General features: G+C 44.1%; 1 protein-coding gene across 1 annotated transcript in view; it reads left to right on the top strand.

Moving 5' to 3' along the window:
- SYNE2 (spectrin repeat containing nuclear envelope protein 2) overlaps positions 1 to 20,557 on the top strand; it is a 1,750,628-nt gene that overhangs the window by 1,162,651 nt on the left and 567,420 nt on the right. Inside the window, exon 105 of the mRNA XM_086937933.1 lies at positions 429 to 605. Within this exon, the coding sequence (XP_086794059.1) occupies positions 429 to 605 (177 nt within the window). The remainder of the gene's footprint in view (positions 1 to 428; positions 606 to 20,557) is intronic.

Here is a 20,557-nt window from a genome sequence, read left to right as displayed (position 1 = left end):
GTGTGCAAATGTGGCGTGAGCTTAATTTGCACGCGCATTTGTATACTGTATTGTGCTTGTCTAGTGACTAGAGACTGAGGACGAACTAAAACTTCGACGGGAATGTCGATAAAGGGGTCAATAAAGCTTACTTTTGGATTACACAACAGGATTTTGCAGATTAGTGTGCTGAGATTAGTGAGCGTACAGGCAGTGAACGAACTCTGTGCCGGTTTACTTCCTGTGTTTGTCCTGTCCCTTTGCAAAGACGCTACCTGGAAACCTGCAGTCACGTGGTTCTTTTTTTTTTCCTTCTCATGAATCGTATTTCGTGTACGCACAGGTGTTGTAGACTGGAAATGAAAGCGAGTTGAAGACGAGATGTTTTTGTTTTTGTGTTTGCGTCTGTGCCACGCTGCTAACACGCATCCCCTCCCACGTGCTTTCAGGAAGGAGCTGTGACCAAGGCCCCGGACGACCCGCGGCCCGAGGCCATCCTTCATGGCTGCCGGGAGCAGGTTACCGGCCTGGAGAAGTGGCTGCACGGCGCAGAAACCTCGCTGACAGCTGGCAGGCGCAACCCGGAAATGCAGCAGGTGCTTGAACAGCAGCTCCGAGACTGCCAGGTGAGCAGTAAAAGTCACAATGAGCACGTCACTTAATCTTCTTTCGCTATCCACCGACATTGTTGACAAAATACCTTGATATGTACTCTGAAGTTTGAACTCTTGTTTGCTGCACCGCCTTGGCGGCACAGGTAGAAGCACAGTTATAAGAGACCAGCTTATTTTAAGAAAGAGTGCGTGTTTTATTACTAAATAAACCACTAGGGGTTTTCATTTATTTGCAGTGCTGCAATTGGAACAAAATACTACAGGGAAACCAATAAATTGGGATCAGGGTGTGGCAGGTGGAGTCCCGAGGGGAGCTTGAAAAGCAGAGTCTGACAGTCAATTTATACGGTTTATACATTTATTTAAAACAATCTGCTGCAAACAAATTGGTAACAAGGCAGAGGTAAAAGTAAAGCTGTTCTAGCGTATTCAATTGGCCACAAAGAAGATGCATTTTAAGGTAGCTTACAGGGTTAAGACACCAGCTGCACAGATCTTGTGTACCCATCAAGGATGAGGGGATTATAATAGCGGTAGGCTAATGCTAGTGATTGACCCAGTTCTGTGGTTTGTCCAGTCACAGTTGTGACTCGTAAAATAGCATAGGAAGTTATTTTGACTGCTGCAAAGCACATCCTGTAGTCAGGGCACAAGTCGGGGATAAGCGCGGGTAGACAGCATCCACCCACTATCTTCACAGGGTGGGCGATGTCCACCTTGCCAAGAAATTGGGGTCCATAGAAAGACCCTGAACCTTTCCCGGTGTCATTTTCAGACAGAGGACTTGTTGAGCAGCGCCTGCACATTGTCTGCTTTCCACTCCCAACAGTAATGTGCAGGCAGCAGGGTTTTTAAATCTTTTATTTCACCTCCAGCTGGGTCAAATATAAAGGCCATCATGCCTCCTTTTAATCAATCAATCAATCAGGTGTTTGTTAAGTGTGACTACTCACCCGTAAGGGTGTCAAGGCGCTGGGGGGGGGGGGGGGGGGGGGGTCGCAGGTTCCAGTCCATCAAGGAGGGGGTCTGTTGAAGAGCCAGGTTTTGAGGTTTCTGTATCCTGGTTGGTTTCGGGTATCCTGGTTGGACGCATTCTGGGGCCTCACACTAAAATGCATATGCAACGGAAGCGAAACAGAAGCACACAGCTTGTTATCACTTCTTAGGTACTTAAGAGAGGCATGCATTTGACTTAGTTCAGTCCCTGTAAATAAGTGCATTCAATGTAAGAATGTCAGATGTATCAGTCTATCTCAATATTCACACAAATACAAATTATAATACCACTATTTCATTTCTTTTATAGCGCTACTCATCCAAATGCAGGATGTCAGGGCGCTTTAAGTAACATACACATTATACATTGACAATTAATCTTGTAAGTGTGATTTTGTAAGTGTGTAAATCAATGTACAAGATGTGTTACAAAAGACAGTGAGAGTTGCAAGGTGTAGGACTCACATATCCTTCATAGCTCATTGTGCAGTATATATTTTTTTAAACTGTGTTTTATTGGTTTAGCATAAACCATACAGTGCAAATGATCTGTTCCACATACAACTCACTGTGCGGTATTAGTATTACAATTAATGAACTGCAAGTAACAAAAGGATCCCTGTGTTGAAAGCAATCACCCACTTATCTACACAAATTAAAAATCTGTCATCCACATGTTACATGATGTGGTTTGCAGGAAACACATTAACATTCTACACTACTTTGATTTAAATCTAGGACTACCCAAAGCACAGATCTCTCCAGCAAAAGCGTTAACCTCCAGAGTTATCTTACCATTAACACTATTCGCTGAGATTTACTGGGTACACAAAGATTTCTGCAGCAGGTGCCGTAACCCCATACGAAATTTTAAAATGCAGACTTTGCAATCAATTAAGCAAACAGATCTACTGCCATGCTTCTCCTTGTTGCCAATATCTTTGTGACAGGGTTTAAAAAAAATGTGTTAGTTGATGGCCAGATATTGTGTTGGGACTGCGCCACTTATTTGGCACAATCCTGCCGCAAAATCTCATGTTTTAAATCTAGTAATGTGGTTAAATGAAGTCATGATATACCTGATAAACGTGTGAGGTCTTAATATTTGATGTCACTTCTTGTGATGCCACTTCCACAAGGTCACTTTCTGTGATGCCAAGTGCGATGCCACATGCCTTGACGTCACGGGCTTTGATCAAACTTGCCATGATGTCACTTGCATAATGCCTGAATTGGTTAGCTCCTCTCCCCACACGTCATTTTTAGGACTTGTGCCCTGCCTACTTGTAAGACGCAGATAACCCATTTGTATTTTATGTAGATAGGTAAGTGGGCTATTGTGTTTGACACCAATATCCCTGTGTTACTTTCAGTTCATTGGTTACAGTCCCTCCAATATAGCACAGTGATCTATTTACCAGCACCAAGGAGCTGCATGCAAACTGTAAATCATGGGTTTAGATACTTTTTACAATCTGTTGTTATTCTAAGATTGTGAAGTAATCCATTGCAAAGTAATAAAGTTAGGTTAGAACAGGCAACCACAATAACGGTGTTATGTTTTATATACTGGCTGTGTTTCTCCCGGCCATTCAACCTTGAAACATAATGTCTACAAGTATGGACGATATGAGAGTGCTACCCCTTATAACTTTCAGTGTCTTACGTTAACATTTCCTGTACATTGATTTACACACTTGTATGATTGATTGTGCCTCTGATTGTTATATAAAGCACTCTGACACACTGCAGTGGGGCGAGTAGTGCTAGGCAGAATTTAAATCATAACTTGTGTAATTGCTCAGACACACAGATTTATCTTGCATTCTTACAGCCCATGCACAGTTCTTACACAGGGTGTTGGACAAATTAGAAAAAACATGCTTCAAAGCCATAGTTTCTTTAAAGTTCTCCTGAAGTGATAAGCTGTATGCCTTTATTTCCTTCCATTGCATTGGCAATTGGTAATAGGCTTCAGATAGCTCCCACATAGGTTGATACTTGAGCAAAATAAGGGGCATGCCCTTTAAATAAGGCCTTACTTTTGGGCCTGGTTTGCAGTGGAAATAAGAAAGCCCACTCCTTGCCTGCAGGTTGCTGCACTAAACGGAATGCAGACAACTTGTGTTTGAAATGGGAATGCACTTCTGTATTTTATAAATCAATTGGATTGTTTGTCATTATCCACACATTTTGTGTTATATGTAATGGATTTTTGTATGTACTAAATTACAAAAACAAGGAAAAAATTAATTTCAATATAAAAGTTGATATAAAAAACAATAAAATATTAGAATGTATCAATATATATCTTCAGTGTCAGTTTAGTCATTAGCGTTTACTTTTCCTTCTCTTTAGTTTAACAGGCACAAAACCCGGTGCAACTTTGTCCTCTTACCCCATATGCTGCAGAATTATGTACAGGTGTCTGAAAAAGACACCAGGGCGAATTCTGCATATTTCCCTGGTTCAACTGAATCCCAAATCTGGTCCAGAAATAGCTGCAAGAACTGGTATTGGTCGCAATCCGATTACTTCCAGTACTGTTGGTATTCCTCAAGTTTGTGCATTTAGCCTGTCTTGGTAGGAGGAGCTGTGGGATGAAATCACCCAATGACTCAGGCAGACCATGGCAAAACAGGAGCTAAGATGCCAAAGATGGCCTCTCCTCAGAGTTAAAAACACTTAAGAGTACCTTCCCACACTCCGCTCTACCTCTACCTAATGACCATCTGCCTGGAAGTGACATATGACGGAGGCATCAACCCTATTAAGCAAAATTTAAAACATAGGACACATCCAACACCGCATTACCTGCTCCTGAGTGTGTAGCATTTCATGCTGAGTGAGATATTTTTCCAATTTCACTCTTCCAGATAATTTTTCATTCCATTGTCAGATTTTCTTCCGCTACCTTCCTCCTTTTCCTGCCTCTCTATTTTCTTGGTCTGAGTTAAAGTTAGATGATAACAAAATAAATCCTGTTCCCCAAAAATAAGTGCTGGTGCCCTCTACCTGCAAAAATTAAGACTGGCTTAGATGACTGGTTGCCCATTTAAACACTGATCCTGAATTATTAGAACAAATAGGAACCATAACCGCATAGACTGAAGTACACTGATTGCACCAGGGGTGGGTTGCTTCATCTTTGCTGCATGTCGTTTAGCATTTTTTACTGACCATTAGACTGACCAAATTGTGCAAGTTTTAGTTGCTCTTTTCTGATTGTGCAAATAACAGTACAAAATGTGTGTGGTCTAAATGTACAGTCTCTAGAGAGATGGTTTCTTGAAAGGGATTATGACAAAGTTTACTAGCTCTTTTGCATTCTCCTTTCCACGAGATGACCCTACCAACACCACATTTGCAAAGTAACACTCAAATACCATCTGCAATTAAATACATTTTCTCAAAGGATTTTGGGGAAACTGAGTTTACTGCACTACCTAGGCATAGCATGATGCATTTATTTATTTTTATCTTTTTTTAAAATTTGTAGATCCGCCCAACTATCAAAAAAGTACAAATCTCCTTTCAGGCAATAATTCAAAACATCTTCAAAAACCAAGAGGGGAGAAAGGAGCTTCACCGGTTCCACTCAGCTCCCAAAGGGCATACTTATATAATCAAACTAGAGTGGACCACCTCAATTGTTATGTATGAGTCTCACAGTTGTTGTCCTGGAAACCCTCAGACCCTACTCCCCTCTAGCGGTGTATATTATCTCCAGTGGGGCATTTTTTGTGGGTGGCCTCACCAGGTTCCGCACCTGGGTACTCGCTCGCCCGGGTGAGCGATGCCTCGAGCGATGGAGAGAGAGCGTCTGGTAAATAACACTGGTGGGATCCGTACATAGAAAATAGAATTAAAACAACCGAGAGACTTTGCCATACAAATTGTGCTGGTACACTCTATTTTGATTATATTAATAATTCAGAGCAAACTACACCTTACAATATATTAAATATAATACTTATACCAATTGTGAAAATGCAGCTAACAATAGGAATTGAAAAAACAAAATCGTGTAAGATATCAAATATGACACATGCCTTTATTGTTGTCCTTTTCGTAATGCTGCCCCTTATATTTGCTGCTGGATAATTGAGACTAGATAATTGATTCTTCCACCCTAGCCGATTCTTTTTTTTTACAACCCTTAGCAATCAGGTTACTGGCAATTGTAATCACACACAGGACCACCTGTTTTTTCTACTTTTGAAAAAAAATGAACTTTGGATTGAGGTTAGCTGCCAGGTGAGCACTGTGCTCTTGGCTAAAAAGTTATATGCCCATGCTGGGATGGAAAATCCCTCTCATCAAGACAGATGTGTACCCCATGCCCTATGTGCTCCAACTTGTCCTGCCTCATAGTGCTTCAGGCGGTGGAACACGTGACATTTGGTGGAGTCGGAGACTCAGACTACTAGTGGGCTTATCGAACCCTACAGCCCTGACCTCATGGAACTTTGTGTATTGTTTGTGCATGTTTCATTTAACTTTGTGTTCATATAAATACTCCTTTTTCATGAATCAAATATTTGACTGGCCAATCATTTATTGGTGCTTTTGAATGTTTTTTTAGGTTGTAAGACTGTTCTTCCATTCCCACCCCTGCATCTACCAACCTAATCCCCCACCCCGCGAAGCCTTGGACTGCTCAACCCTCACTACTACTAAGAGTCAAGTGCTGAAAGGGTACTTGGAAAAGTCGCTCAGGACCCATAGTAAATTGGGCCCTGGGACTTCAGGAGTAACAGGCCTCACCCCCCACGATTGAGCCCAGTAACTCCTACTTGCCCCGTGACCCTCAGAAAGGGGTTCTGACTGCCCAAAATGTCTATAATTTAGGACATATTGCAGACATATGTACCATGTTTGCCAGGTGAGCCCATATTTAGTTCATTCACTACTTTCCAAACTGTCCTACTTTTTCATCTGAGCAGGTGTGATAAAATGAAACAATGGGCACAATTGAGTAGAGTTAAGGCACATAGTAGCAATAATCAAGAGGAAATCATGCAAAGGTTCTCTAAAATGTGCGGAGTTATTAGGTATGCTCACTCAGTGAGCCAATTCATCTGTACACGCCAAAATATCATCTAGCTTCCCCTCCAAAATGTCTCTGCTATTAGAAAATATGACTCCGAAAATCAAATTAACAAACAGGGACACAAATAGCGTAGCCTGGATGAGTCAAAGAGTGTTGAGTAAAATAATTCTGTACTTGTACGAGTTAAAGAAAACTCGGTTAGTAAATACTAATCTTGCTCTGGTAGTTAAAAGATACTTCGAAGGTCTTGAAGTATAGGCAACAAAGAAATCAGAGCTATGCAATGAGACAGCTGTGTGCAATGGCATTCCGTGGGCGTCATTCAAGTCTGATGGCAAACCAACATTCTCCCCCAAGACATACAAATGCCATGACCAAGAGGTAGCTTAAGAATTTTTTTACTTTAGTCACACGTAAAAAACGGACTAAACTTTAAAGAGAATTTATTTCAAGAATCTTGGGTTGCCAACACTTGAATAGGGTGTGTCAATGAGCAGGTGAATACTGTAGCTCTCTGTATGGGTGGCCAAACTTTATTACAATTTTCCATGAGTAAAGTTTCTTGTAAATGGTATTTTAATGGGTGGCATATACAGCATAATCAGTCGTATTAATAAAACAGACAGTGTCCACATTAAGGGCATACATAGAGTTAACTTAATAATTAGTGGCTTTATGTATATAGCATAAATTACTGGATGTAGGGAGCAACTTTACCGGGTGCTTCTTTGTATTTGAATAGGTGATGATTTTAGTCCATTTACCGGAACCTGGGCTGTCTTATGCTGATGGATTGTTTGTATTCGTTTGATATGAATTAGACTAATATTGATTGCCTTTTATACCTGCCACAAGTACTTATATGATACCAAATAGAACACTTTTCCTGCATCTTGCTGCATAATAGCCAGAGGTACTTAAGAATACATCAGTGGTTGCATACATCCATGTTTTACGCACCGTACAATTAAAAGTCACAAGCTTGAGGAATTTTAGGAAGAGAGGAGTGAGGTCTTCTCTTTGTACTTCATATTCCTGTGAGAGGATTAGGTTCAAACTTGCCATTTTTCTTGGAGCTGAATCATTAATTTTGCGGGTGGCCCCTGACAGGGTGCTATGAGCAGCTAATATATGATTCTGTAGGTCATCCAGTTGAGGTAAACATTGTTGCATATTTGTGTCTGAACAATGAACACTGCTTCTTGGTTTTCACTCTTTATAGTACAGAAACATATTTCTGATGGATACTTCTAACTGCAGATTCCTCACCTTTGTAATAACCTCTAGACCCCAGACTAGATACTGAAGATTTGAAACAGCATTGCTCTCGCTTGCCAGTGGGTTACGTCGTGCAGCTCCGCATTGACATCCGCGTTGTGAGTGGCCAATTGAGTCCCATATAAGCGCCATGATTGCTTACCAAAGTCAGTTTCTTTCTTTCTGTGTCCTCATATGTAGGTCCAAATCTCACTCCCACTCTTTTTCCATCAGTTGAAAATATTTTTCCCTATTAGTTATAAACCAGTGACAAGGAAACATGCCACCTTCAAAAACTACAGGGCTTAAGCCTAGTCAAGACTGTCGAAAGCAAATGTGTTTGGCAACCCAGCAGGAGGTATGCCTCTGGTGTTTGGGTTCAGGGCATGACTCCAAATTGTGTGAAGAGTGTGCCCTCATATAGCCGAAGCTGATCCAGGAATGTGAAGTGAAACTGTGTATCGCAGAACTCAATATTCCAATCCCCCAAAACAAGCCTTTCTAAACTCTTCCCTCTGACTCTTCCCCCTCCATACCCCTTTTACTCATCCCAAGCCTCCTTCTACTGCAATGACCTCACCAAACAAACATTCTAAATTCTTTCCTCTTCTATCCCTCCACTATCCTTTTCAATCAAAATAATAGACTAACATGGCCACCTCTCAAATGAATTCCATATTTCACCATACTAATTCACTACTAATCCTTTACGGGTTCTGGAGTCGCGTGCTACTCACCAAAAAAGAACTTCATCACCTAATCAGGGGTAGCAAGCACTATATAAATGAAAAACTTTTTCCCTCTTCTATTCCTCCACTATCCTTCATAATCCAAATAACTGACTAACATATCCCCCACTCAAATTACTTTCATATTTCACTTTACTAATCTATCTCTATTCCTTTATGGGTTTTGGCGTAGCATGCTACTCGCCGAAAAAGCACTTCGACTCAGTAAGCACTATATAAATGCAATTATAATACAATACAATAGGAAATCAAGTATTTTTCTCTCCCACTCAAAGTCGAGGGAGGGAACTGCTCCAGCTGTCTGGGCCATTTCTGCAACAGGTTGTTGTCTAAGTCTTCCAGTAAGTCAAAGCAGAAGCACAAAAAGGCTAAGGGGTATTCATCCTAGTCCTGCCACTCTATGCCACAGAAGTTACAAGGATGTTAGGGTGCCTCTTGTTCTCGCTCCTGGTCCCCTGCCGTGGACCTGATTTCGCACCTGATCCCGATGCATCCTGAGTTTTCAGGGCCATCCGCAACATCCTAACTGATTGAGGCATTTAGAAAGACCATGTTGCTTATTTTGGCACTCTTCTAATCATTCTGGCACACCTTTGAACCCCAAGGATTCATGGGGCTTCCAGTTGAGTTAATGTTGGGGGATCTATGCTTGGTGCCGTATGCACCTCCTGAACCCGTCTTGGGTTTTGCATCAACTTTAGTGCTGACTTTCATTCTTGGTACTGAGGAGAGGAGGAGTGCTTATTTAGCTGTAATGATACGACACGCAGCAGGGGTATTTGACTTACAACGTTCTGCTGTGAAAGTCAGGCCAAACGTTCTAACTGAAGCTTTCTAGGCTTCTTCCCAAACTCTTCTTCCATTCAATGAGGCCATGACTGACACTTTACTGGCCACCTGGGCCAAGCACACATGTTTGCCCTACAACCCCCTCAGACATAGAGTCAGGTGAACTGTTACCTTTGGGATCCTAATATTTTTATTGGCGAGCCTAGCCCTGTGGTTGGTCAATGCAGATGTTTATTAGGGCGCTATTCCCATGCTCTCTCTGGGACATGTTAATCGAGATCTTGCCAGCAGTCCCTAAAGAAGTCCGGGCTTCCCTGGTTCCAACCATCCAGGATGGTCAGGGTGGTCAGGATGCAGTCACAGACACCGGAGTTTGACACCAAGAATTTGTGGACTCCCTCTTAAAATGGGAAAAGCAAAACTTTAAGGCTCAAATGACAGTGCGCTCTTAATCATACCCATTTTAATCCCAAAGCTTTCCCTGGTAAAATGCCACAAACAAGTTGATTCATTATATAAACGAATTGACTCCTGAAATGGATAATCAGTTTGTTCCAAATCTTGTCACAAATTACCAAATAGATATTTGAAGGTTTAAGCTGGCTATAAAATACAGTGTGTCAAAATAGGAAAATCATTTACTGCACTCTAGTTAATAATTAGTGCAACAAAACAGGCTGTGATTAATTTATGCGGGTGGTAGAGATGGTGGGCGCTGAGATTCATTTTTGATCATCAGACTTTGACTCCAAGACATTAGGCAATAGCAGAAAAAGGAGAATAAAGGGGAAGATAAATCAAATATTAACTTGTAGTGTTGTGTAATCATGTGCAGTAGGACCATTGTGGCCCTCGGTGGATGCCTTATGAAAATACATAATCAGTTGGGGTGTGTCTGGGTGTGGTCAAAGTTTATGACACAATACATTCAGTTAAAGGTTGCATGCCGAAGAATAAAGACATGTGTTACAGAGCTCAGTGTGTGGCGTGATCATTTATGTGCTCCAGAGCTGGGTTGAATGCGACGACTGGTGACGAGTAGGGTATACGTGCTCCGAAGAAATTAGACTGCTCTCCATGAGAGTTTGCCATGGTCCAGTAACCTGCTTATGTGTGCCATGTGCGCCTCAAGGATCAATCTACGGTTGGCCTATGTGGAGTCAAAGCTGTGTTCTAGCTCCTCCAAGGCCCTCGAAGAAAGTGAAGGCCTACAGAGGAGCACAGACAAAAAGCCTGAAAAAAGCCTACTGGTAAGGCTGAAAGAAGAGATACTGCACCACAACGTAACAGAGAGCCATAGTCCATATGAATCAGAAAGGCTACAGGCAGTGACAGAGAGGTGCAAGAAAGTACGAAAGGCAGAGACGACCAGGTGCAATGAGAAACTAAAGTCAGCGACAACCGGGTACAATGCACAAAGTTTAGAGTGGTGATGAAAGTGTGAGAGAGACAAAACTGTTACTCACCATTAAGAAAGAAGACGGCGCTGTACGACATCAGCCTGGGCGTGATGACTCATATGTAAGAACAATACTGATGCTTACAGAAGGTGCAGGTCCAAGTGGGCAGTGACCGTCATGGGAGCAGGATATATTCTCAGCGTCAGTAAGTCCTGACCCAAGTTATGATGCTGCTGTGTTTCTGAAACCTCCAACACCATTCTACACCGCCAAAAAGCAGAATATTGGCACCAGATGGGCTGCATGGATTGAAACATTCTATGATTTCTTTGATGCTCTAGAAGAAGTAGATGACAAAAAGATCATCAAATATTTAAAGAACCTTGCAGGTGATAGTTAGAAATGGAGATCTCTAGTTGGCAGATGTAAGTACCTTTTGTTTAAATTGGGACCATTCTTACTAGTCAAGATAAAGGGGAAACACTTCTAAAATAACCACAACTCACTCTCTTGGTACCTTGCCACAAGCAGACAGGCCTATCTCAGAGGCAGTGTGTAAAGCATTTGTGAACTCATAGTAGTACAATAAAAACACTACAAATGGACACCACACTAGTTTAGGAAAATAAGTAATCTTCATCTAAACCAAACTCCACAATACAGTAATAAAAATATGACTTTCAAATGGTAGAAATAGTTCAGTTCAAAGCAAATTGCAGATTCAGTGCTTTTCACACAAAGTACTTGAAGGTGTTGCGCACACAAACAAAAAGGGTTGCAGAGATGGTGATGCGTCGGTCCTTACTCTCAGGAAAGGTGATGTGTGGGTTCCTTACTCCGAGGGAGGTGATGCTTTAGTTCCTTACTACTGCTCAGGGGAGGTGATGCATTGGTTACTTAGTGGAGAGGAGGTGATGCGTTATTTTCTTACTATGTGGGGAGGTGATGCGTCGGTTTCTTACTGCGTCGCCCAACGATGCAACAGGCTTCGCACCTCGATGCGATGCAACTATCCGTAATGATGCGTGGGTTCCTACAGCCGCACAGCAGGCCTTGTGTCGGAATCGGTGGGGTGATCTCGAACTTTAGAGATCGGTGTACTCGATGCGCCATAAAGCGATTTCTCGAGCCGCTGGTAGGCGCTGCAACAATTTCTTCGGCGATGTGTTGGAAACAGGTGCAGATGTGTTGCGCTTCTCGAAGTTGTGTTACTTTTCCCAGCTCCCAGCAGCAAACAGCCTCCAGAGGTCCAAAAAAGCAGGCACCTCTCAGCAGGTCAGAACTTGCAGCAAGGAAGTTCAGGGGAGCTGGTGGGGAAGTCTTTGTGTCCCTGAAACTTCAGAACAGGAAGCAAGCTCAGTTTCAAGCCCTTGGAGACCTTCCTTATGCAGGGGACACAGCAAACAGCATAGTCCTTTCTCCTTTCCTTGGCAGCAAGTTGCCACTGCAGGCCAACCCCAGACAACAAACCTCACAGGGGCAGTATTCCTCCTCAGCTTCTCCGGCTCTTCTTCTTGGTAAAGGTTCCTCTTGATTCCCAGAAATGATCTAAAAGTCTGGGGTCTGGGCCCCTCTTTTTATACAGTGAATATCTGTGTTCTCTCCTGGCTCAGGGCTCTGAGCCCAGTCCAAACCAGTTCTGGGGGCACTTTGCAAGTGCACAACAACCTCCATTGTCAGTGTGAGCCCTGGCTCCAGGCATTCCAAGGGGGCTTAGCCATCCTTGTGGAAGGCAGTCACAGCCCTATTCAGGTGCAGGTTCTACTCCTCCCACCATTCCAAATGCAGATTAGGCCTATTCAGCCTAGCACTGACCCATCCAGACTCTCTAGAGCCATTGCAGATCCACAGCCCCTGTCATTTCAAAGCCAGACAGTCAATACACATCCTAGCAGAGGCACACTGGATGACTAAGCAAGAAAATACCTACTTTCTAAAAGTGGTATTTTCAAACACAGAATGTAAACATCACCCTCACTAAAAGATGCATTTTAACATTCTGAGTTCTGGCATACTAAACTTTATTTTCCTACCTTGTTCCCACGAGGTAGTTAGGCTTATAAGATGTCTAAGCAAACTCCCCAATCTATCCTATGGGAACAGATAGCCTTGCAATAGTGAACAACGAAATTGGCAGTATTTCACTATTAGGACATGCTACACACACCAGGGCATGTCCTACTTTTCACACACACTGCACCCTGCCTACAAGAGTGCCTTTGGCCTACCTTAGGGGTAACTAACATATAAGAAAAGGGAAGGTTAGGGCCTGGCAAGTAGGTGCACTTGCCACGTCGACATGGCAGTATTTGACTGCACACAGGCTCTGCAATGGCAGGCCTGAATTACATTTACAGGCTGCTTATGCGGGTGGCACAATCAGTGCTGCAGGCCCACTAGCAGCATTTGATTTACAAGCCATGGGCACACACAGTGCACTGTACTAGGGACTGACTAGTAAATCAAATCAGTCAATTATGGAAACACCAATCCATACATACAATTTACAGGGAGCGCATATGCACTTTAGCACTGATGAGCAGTGGTAAAGTGCCCAAAGGCATAAAACCAACAAAAACAGGCCAAAGACAGGAGGCCAAAAAAGCAAAAAGTCTAGGTATAATCCCGCTGGATAAGCCAGGTCTAACAGTGATGATGTTCAATCCGATCCCAAATCTCAACTATGAAAGGTACAACTAGGCAAGACATCAAGCTGGTGAAGCGATGGAGGAATTTGTCGAATAAAATGATGCCACATCAAGCACTGCAAGTTCAGTAAATTCAATGACGAAGAAGCAATGTGTCTCAGAGTTATCAATGGTTGCCTCTCCGGTTTGTTCAGACGACGCTTGCTGAGAGAGATACTCAGTTTAGAAAAGGTACTCATGGCTGCAATAGCTGAGGAATGTGCAGGTCGACAGGCTGCTGATATGAAATCGGAAATCAGCGTTGATCATGAAAAGTAATCAGAAACACAAGGTTGAGGTCCATGAGACAACGTCTCCGAAAAAAAAACAAATTGTGTCTCCGATGTGGATTCTCATTTCCACACAAAGGTAAATGTCCCACCACTTCATAACAGTCTGCAAAGCAAAAGAGAAACCAAGTGAATCACGACAAGAAGAGAAAATAGAAGCCGGAGTGACCCAGAGCATTTTAGCCACGCCCACCCAGCCAAATGGCAACATCTGTTGAATTAAATAGAGCCTAAACAAAGTCAATCATCATCAGATTCAAGTTCCAAAGCCTCTTCAATGTCATCATCTAGCAAAAGTGAATAGGTTGGATGTTCAATTGCTATGTCAACCTCAGAACAACGTCAACATGTAGGATTGGGTACTTGCAAAGAAGAACACTAGTTAAATAGAGAAAGCCATGTGAAGCGACCAAACTCATTTGGAGAATGCCCTAAGATCAATCTAAAGGTGAATCGCTACCCTATAACACTTTTATTATACACTGTGGTGCACTGATACATTTCATGCCAGCAGAAAACTATAACGAACTGTGCCGGTACCACGACCAATGCCATCAAAACAAAGGTTACTCCTGGGCTGCTCTTCACCATTACAAAGTCAAGGCTCATTTGTAGCGATCATGAAGCATAAGAAAACAACACTACAAGCACCGAAACATGCCCTCCCAGGTACTTCGGCAAGTGCATGTCTAGTTTTAGCACTGCTGCTGACATGGGACTGATAGCTATCAACTACAACCTCAATGCACATTCCAAAAAAGTAAGTCAATTCCCATCGTTGTTTCATGGACTGGAGAAACTCGAGACAATAAAGGTGCAATTTCACATTAATGAATACAGTCGTCCTGTTGCTCAGCGACACAGTCAGATTTCTTTTCATTTACAAGAGGCCATTGAGAAAGAAATAGAGACATTATTAAAGCATAACATAATCGAGCACTCTACTGGTCCTACACCATGGGTTTCACCCATAGTGGTAGTGCCAAAAAAGGACAGTGGGGTTTGGTTCACATTTGTGTTGATATATACGAGGCCAACAAAACAATCGCGAGAGAAAGACATCCAGGTCCATACATAGCAGACATGATTACACAACTGTACGGTGTCAAAGTCTTCTGCCATCTTGATTTGCAGAAAGGATACCATCAAATCAAGCTGGAAGAGAACTGTAGGCACATTACTACTTTTTTTAACTAATGTTGGTTTGTTTCGATACAAAAGACTCAGTTTTGCGGTGTCATCGGCTGCAGACATCTTTCAGGATGTATTTCGCCGAGTAATTCAACTTGTGGCACATTCTTTTAACCACAGTATTAACTAGAGTTTTGGGCCACACGAAAGGAGCATGACAAATCTCTTATACAAGTATGCTGTCTACTCACTGATGCAGTTCTCACTTTAAATGCCGAAAAGAGCGAGTTTCACAAAAAAACACTCAAGTTCTTTGGGTACATGAAGGGGGGAATGACTCCTGGCCCTGAAAAAGTAAAAGCATTGTCACTCACTTGTCCCCCGCAAGATGCGACCATGCTGTGATCCTTTTCAGGTAAGACCAGCTATTGCTCCAGAAACATTTGTGACTTTACCACAGTGAGTATCCCCATTAAGAGAGTTGACGAAGAAGAATGCTCTTTTCCAATGGTCATCCGAATATGACCGAAGTTTCAAGATAATCAAGCACATAATTGAAAATGCAATTCAATTGGCATATTTTGATCCACAGCTACATACTTAGATCATAGTAGATGAGAGCCCGGTGGGGTTGGGCACAATTCTTGCTCAACACAATGGATATCCAAAAGCTCTGAGACACATTGATACCTTGGCTGTAGTGTGGGATTGTGAACATTCTAATGTGTTTCTATACAGAAAGCATTTCAACCTTGTCACTGACCACCAGGCGTTGCTCACCATTTTCGGAAATCTGAAAGCCAAGATGCCCGTCGCCTCAAGAGGTCGGGATTGCGATTGCAAGAGTATGATTACACTATTGTGCACAAGTAAGGGAAGGATCAAAACCCCGCAGATTACTTTTCACAGGTGCTGTAATAACTTCACAGTGCAACATCTAAAGTGACTGAAAAGTATATCAATTTCATAGTGGAATCTAGCACCCCTGTAGCTTTATCCATTGAGCAAATCATTGCTGCTACCAACACAAACAGAGACAAGCTGACACTGAAGAATATCATTACAATGCAATCATGGAGAAGACATACTCAACCTCTCACCGATGATGTTTGTAGGAAGCTGGCTCTCTATATAATGTAGTAAAACGAAGTACAATGTGTAGAGAGTCTAGTGTGTCCCCAGTTGGTTTATAGCGGCTTAAGTAGATAATACTAACTCTCTCTTTTGTGGTAGTGTAGGCAAGCACTATGGCTTATCAGAATAAATCCAAGACCAAATTATAAAAAAACACTTATTTTTATATATTTCACAATCGAGAACTTTGATCAAAAGTAAGTACTGTTTTCGATAGCAATTTTCACAGGTAAGTAAAACGTTCAAGCCTGTGCGCTTTTACGCACAGACAATCCTATGCAAGGAAAAGTAAAAAATTCATAAAGGTAAGTACAGTTAGTTTCAGGGGTTCACCTTCTGGGTTCAGAGTCATAGTGGGCCATGGTCCAAAGTACTAACAACAGTTCTTCGGTAACCACCTGGGTTGTCCCGGGAACAGGGTGCTGGTGAAGCGGGTAACTAGTGTGCTATAGAGAAGGGGTGACACCTGGAAACAGGCTGCGCGGGAACCTGCGGGCAAGTCAGAGAGCTCGCAAACAGAGGCTTAGGTCACAAGGGGTCTTGGAGCAAGGGGGCACAGCTGGTTCGTCGGGACCCGGGCCGGGCGGTTTGGGTTCAGAGTAGTTTGGTTGCTGGGCTGGGTGCTCAAAGATGCACCTCGCGTTCAGGGGCAAACAGCTGGCAGGGGCAAAATCAAGGCAGCTGGGCCACTTATGAAGTAGGTCTCAGTGATGCTGACGTCCCTCGATGGCTACTTGGTCCTGGTGCATTGAGAATCTGGACTGGACTCTTAGTGTTAGTGTTTGGTGCAGGGTGTTTGATACCCCGGGGGGTTGGTGCTGCACGGCTTTATTTGGTCCCAGTGTCGTCACACTCGGTGGGGAGACTTCTCTGACTTTCCAGAGCATGAGTGCCTTCACCTGGTCATCTGCAGCATCGGTTGGGCAGGGGAGCAGCAAGGCAGTGGTCCGAACTTTGCTTGTTGGTGCCTGCGACCTGCAGCGTAGTAGCTCCTCTACTCCAAGGGCGATGGTAGGTGATGTTCAAAGTCCTGGCAGGCTACCCAAGGCTTGCCCTTCTTCTCTTGATCCATCCAATCTGAGTTCTTGGGTTCAGGGGTGACACCTAAATACTCACTCAATTTAGGGGAGTTAAAGGAGTGACAGATAGTATGCAATGGGCTGCCTACCTTTAGGTTGTCTGCACCCACTATATGACCACTTCCTGTAGGAAGTGAGCATGACACTGACTCTAGAAGGCTGATTACTTCCAAAACAAGATGGAGAAATTTAGAAAACTAGGTCCACATCAGCTGTGGCTTTCCTGTGGACTGATACACATGGGGAACTTAGATATCACAGCGATGCGTCCATTCATGCAGATATGCCCACACATGGGTATATTGCACCCTGTCTTTTTGCTGTTAGGCCTGTTGTAGGGGTGTCTTACCTACACCACATGCAGTGTTTTGCAGGCATGGCATACAGAGGTGTTGACTACTAGTTTTTCTCTGCACCAAGACATGCAGGCTGCAATGGCAGTTTGCATGAGATTGGTGTGGGGCCCCTTAGGGTGGCACAGTTTGTGCTACAGCCCTTTTGGGCCTCTTTAGTTCTCAGGCACTAGGTACCATAGGAACTACTTACAAGGATCCTAAAGGGGTGCCAATTTTAGAACAATTCTATAGCTCAGGGAAAGAACACTGGTACTGGGACCTGGTTTGCAGGAACCCAGTACACTTTCAGTCAAGAGTTGCACCAGATACAAGGCAAAAAGTGGGGTGCAACCATGTCAAAAAGGGGCACTCTCCTACAAGGTTAAATATAAACATTTTAAAAATGTGCAGGAAGAACTATCTGTCACTCAGGAAGGTATTGTACTAAGAGTTTCGAGGATTGTCATACCTGAGAGCTTTATGAAGTCACTAAACTGGCCCACGAAGGACTTCGTGGCATTATAGCCACAGAGAGAGCCCCCAGAGACAGATAGCCTGATTTAGATCTTGGCGGATGAGTTACTCCGTCACAACGGTGATGGATATCCCATCCGCTGAATAATAAATCTCATTAGATTCTATGGGATTTAAATTTCGGTGACCAGAATATCTGCAACAATTGTGATGTAGTATCCCATCCGCCAAGATCTAAATCAGGCTCAGAGTGTGGTTTCCTTGCTTTGATGAACAAGTTGAGATGGACCTGAAAGCATGTCACCAATGTAACAGTTTATCTCCCAAAACAACACAGCATCAACTAAACATGTCTGACTTCTTAGAAAAGTATGTGAGAAAATTCAAGTGGATTTCTTTGGACCCTTAAACAATGGCCATCATCTCAGGGTAGTTATTGATGAGTTCTCACGTTTACTCAGTACAAGATTTTGACCAACCATGACAAAGTAATTGAAAGGGTGGATTTACGCAGTGTGGGGTGTTCTACCCTTCAATAACAGAGATGTTAAGGTCCTTCTTGTTGCTCAAACTTGAAACAGCAGAATAGCACACCTCTCTGGCCACAGGTAAATGGTGATGTAGAAGGCCTTAATGGGCACTGTTGGACTTGGCCCTTTTTGCAGGGTCATCCCTAAGCATTTTGCCTTTCTCCTAGCCTTTTTTCTGACATGGTGTTGGTGGTTTTTGGCCTCTGGGCACTTAAGTACTGCTGTCCAGTGTAAAGTGCGTGTGCTCTCTGTGTTACATATGGTAAGATTGGTCTACACCTATTTAATTTACCTGTCAGTCCCTTGTAAAGTGGTATCTCATATACCCAGGACTGGTAAATTAAATGCTACTGGTGGGCTTGCAGCGCTGATTTCGCCACCCACCAAGGTAGCCTTGCAAACCTATCTCAGGCCTCTGCCATTGCAGGGCCTGTGTGCGCAGTGTTACTGCCGCTGTGACGTGGTGCCTAAAGTGTGTGCCATGTCTGTGACCCCCCTTTTACTGCATGTCAGTCACTCCTAAGGTAGGCCCTAGCTAGCCCTATGGGCGGGGTGCATTGTAGGTAAAAGATAGGACATGTACCTTAAATGTGTGACATGTCCTGGTAGTGACAAACAGCCATTTTGGATTCTCACTACTGTGGAGCTGCCCTCCCATAGGAATGGATTGGTGATTCCCTGCTAAGTGTTTCAGTGGTAATTCCTGATATGAGAGGAGCAGCGTGGTCAAGTTTAGTATATTTGGAATGGTAATAATAAATGCTGTGCTATGGTGTGCGCAGATTTATTATAACTATTTTAGGAATTACACTTTTAGAAGTTGGCATTCCTGTGGGCTATGGTCTGCCTGCCTGATGTGAATTGCATGTCTGGCTTTTGAGTGACAGGGGCTGGGGAGGTGTGTGTGGCTCCAGGAGAAGCAGGGTGAGTCAGCACTAGGCTGAATGGGACATCAAGGTTTGGAGTAGTGGGAGGAGTAGTCCCCTGACCCTGAATAGGATTGTGCCTGACCTGTACAATGCTCTACACCGAGCCCCTACCTGACAAAGGGGAAGAGGAGCCTGGTAAACAGAGTGCTCCAATTCCCCCTTGGACCAGTTTTTGCTGGTTCCCCCAAGCCCTGTACTGCAGACAAAGGAGAACATGTGTATAAGTCCTGGGGCTGTGACCCCATGAAATTTTGTGCTGTTCCTGGACTTGCTGGGGGCTTGCTGCTGCTTGGGGACCAGGAGGAGCCACTACAGGGGCTTGCCTCCCTGCTGGAGGGCCCTGTGGGCTGGCCTCCCTGGGCCCAACTATGCCCCATGGACCCTGAGGGACTCTTGCGCCCTGTGAATGCTTTTATTTTGATTTCCCAGGAGAGAGGAGAATTTTTGGCTTGACTAAGCAGCGCAAGCTGCCCCCTATTTGGAGGGAATCCAGATGTGGGGATTCCCCCACATTCCGGCCAAACCGAGTGGGAGCCTACCCCATTTTATGGATATTTAAAGGCGGGTGCCCACCCCCACATTGTGGTGCCTTTGGTGCGGGTGCCCACCCCGCATGGATGATTCACTAGCAAGCGGGTGCCCACCACGCTTTGTGCACCTTTGATTTTGCAGGTGCCCAACCCGCATTGCTGATTTATTGACAAGCAGGTGCCCACCCCGCATTGCCGCTGTGTTGGTGCCCACCCCGCTTATGGTATTTAACGAGCGGATGCCCACCCCGCAAGTATCTTTAATGGAAGCGGGAGCCCACCCCGCATTGCGGCTGAAACGGAGGGAAGCAGCCAAGAGGAATCACCGGGCCCCTGTCAAAGCCCAACCCTGAAACCAGGTGGCCTTGCCTTGTTGGGGGCAGGGCCTGTGCCCCCACGCATGTCCGAAGCCTCGCGGGCCCAAGGTCGAAGTCCTGGTCCCCGGAAAGGGGACCAGGCAAAGTAGGAAGGATCCCTAGCGCCGGTCTCTGACCGAGGGAGGTGCCTGGAGACCGGAGCCTCGCGCTTCCCAGCAGCAGGGAGGAGCAGAGTTCCCCAGCAAACCCAGTGAGTGGGGGGGCTCAAGGTTGCACCTTGTTGG

The sequence above is a fragment of the Lissotriton vulgaris genome, chromosome 9, assembly GCF_964263255.1.
Source record: "Lissotriton vulgaris chromosome 9, aLisVul1.2, whole genome shotgun sequence".
Lineage (NCBI taxonomy): Eukaryota > Metazoa > Chordata > Amphibia > Caudata > Salamandridae > Lissotriton > Lissotriton vulgaris.
The sequence above is the reverse complement of the archived record's forward strand: the minus strand, read 5'-3'. Positions and strand labels throughout refer to the sequence as shown.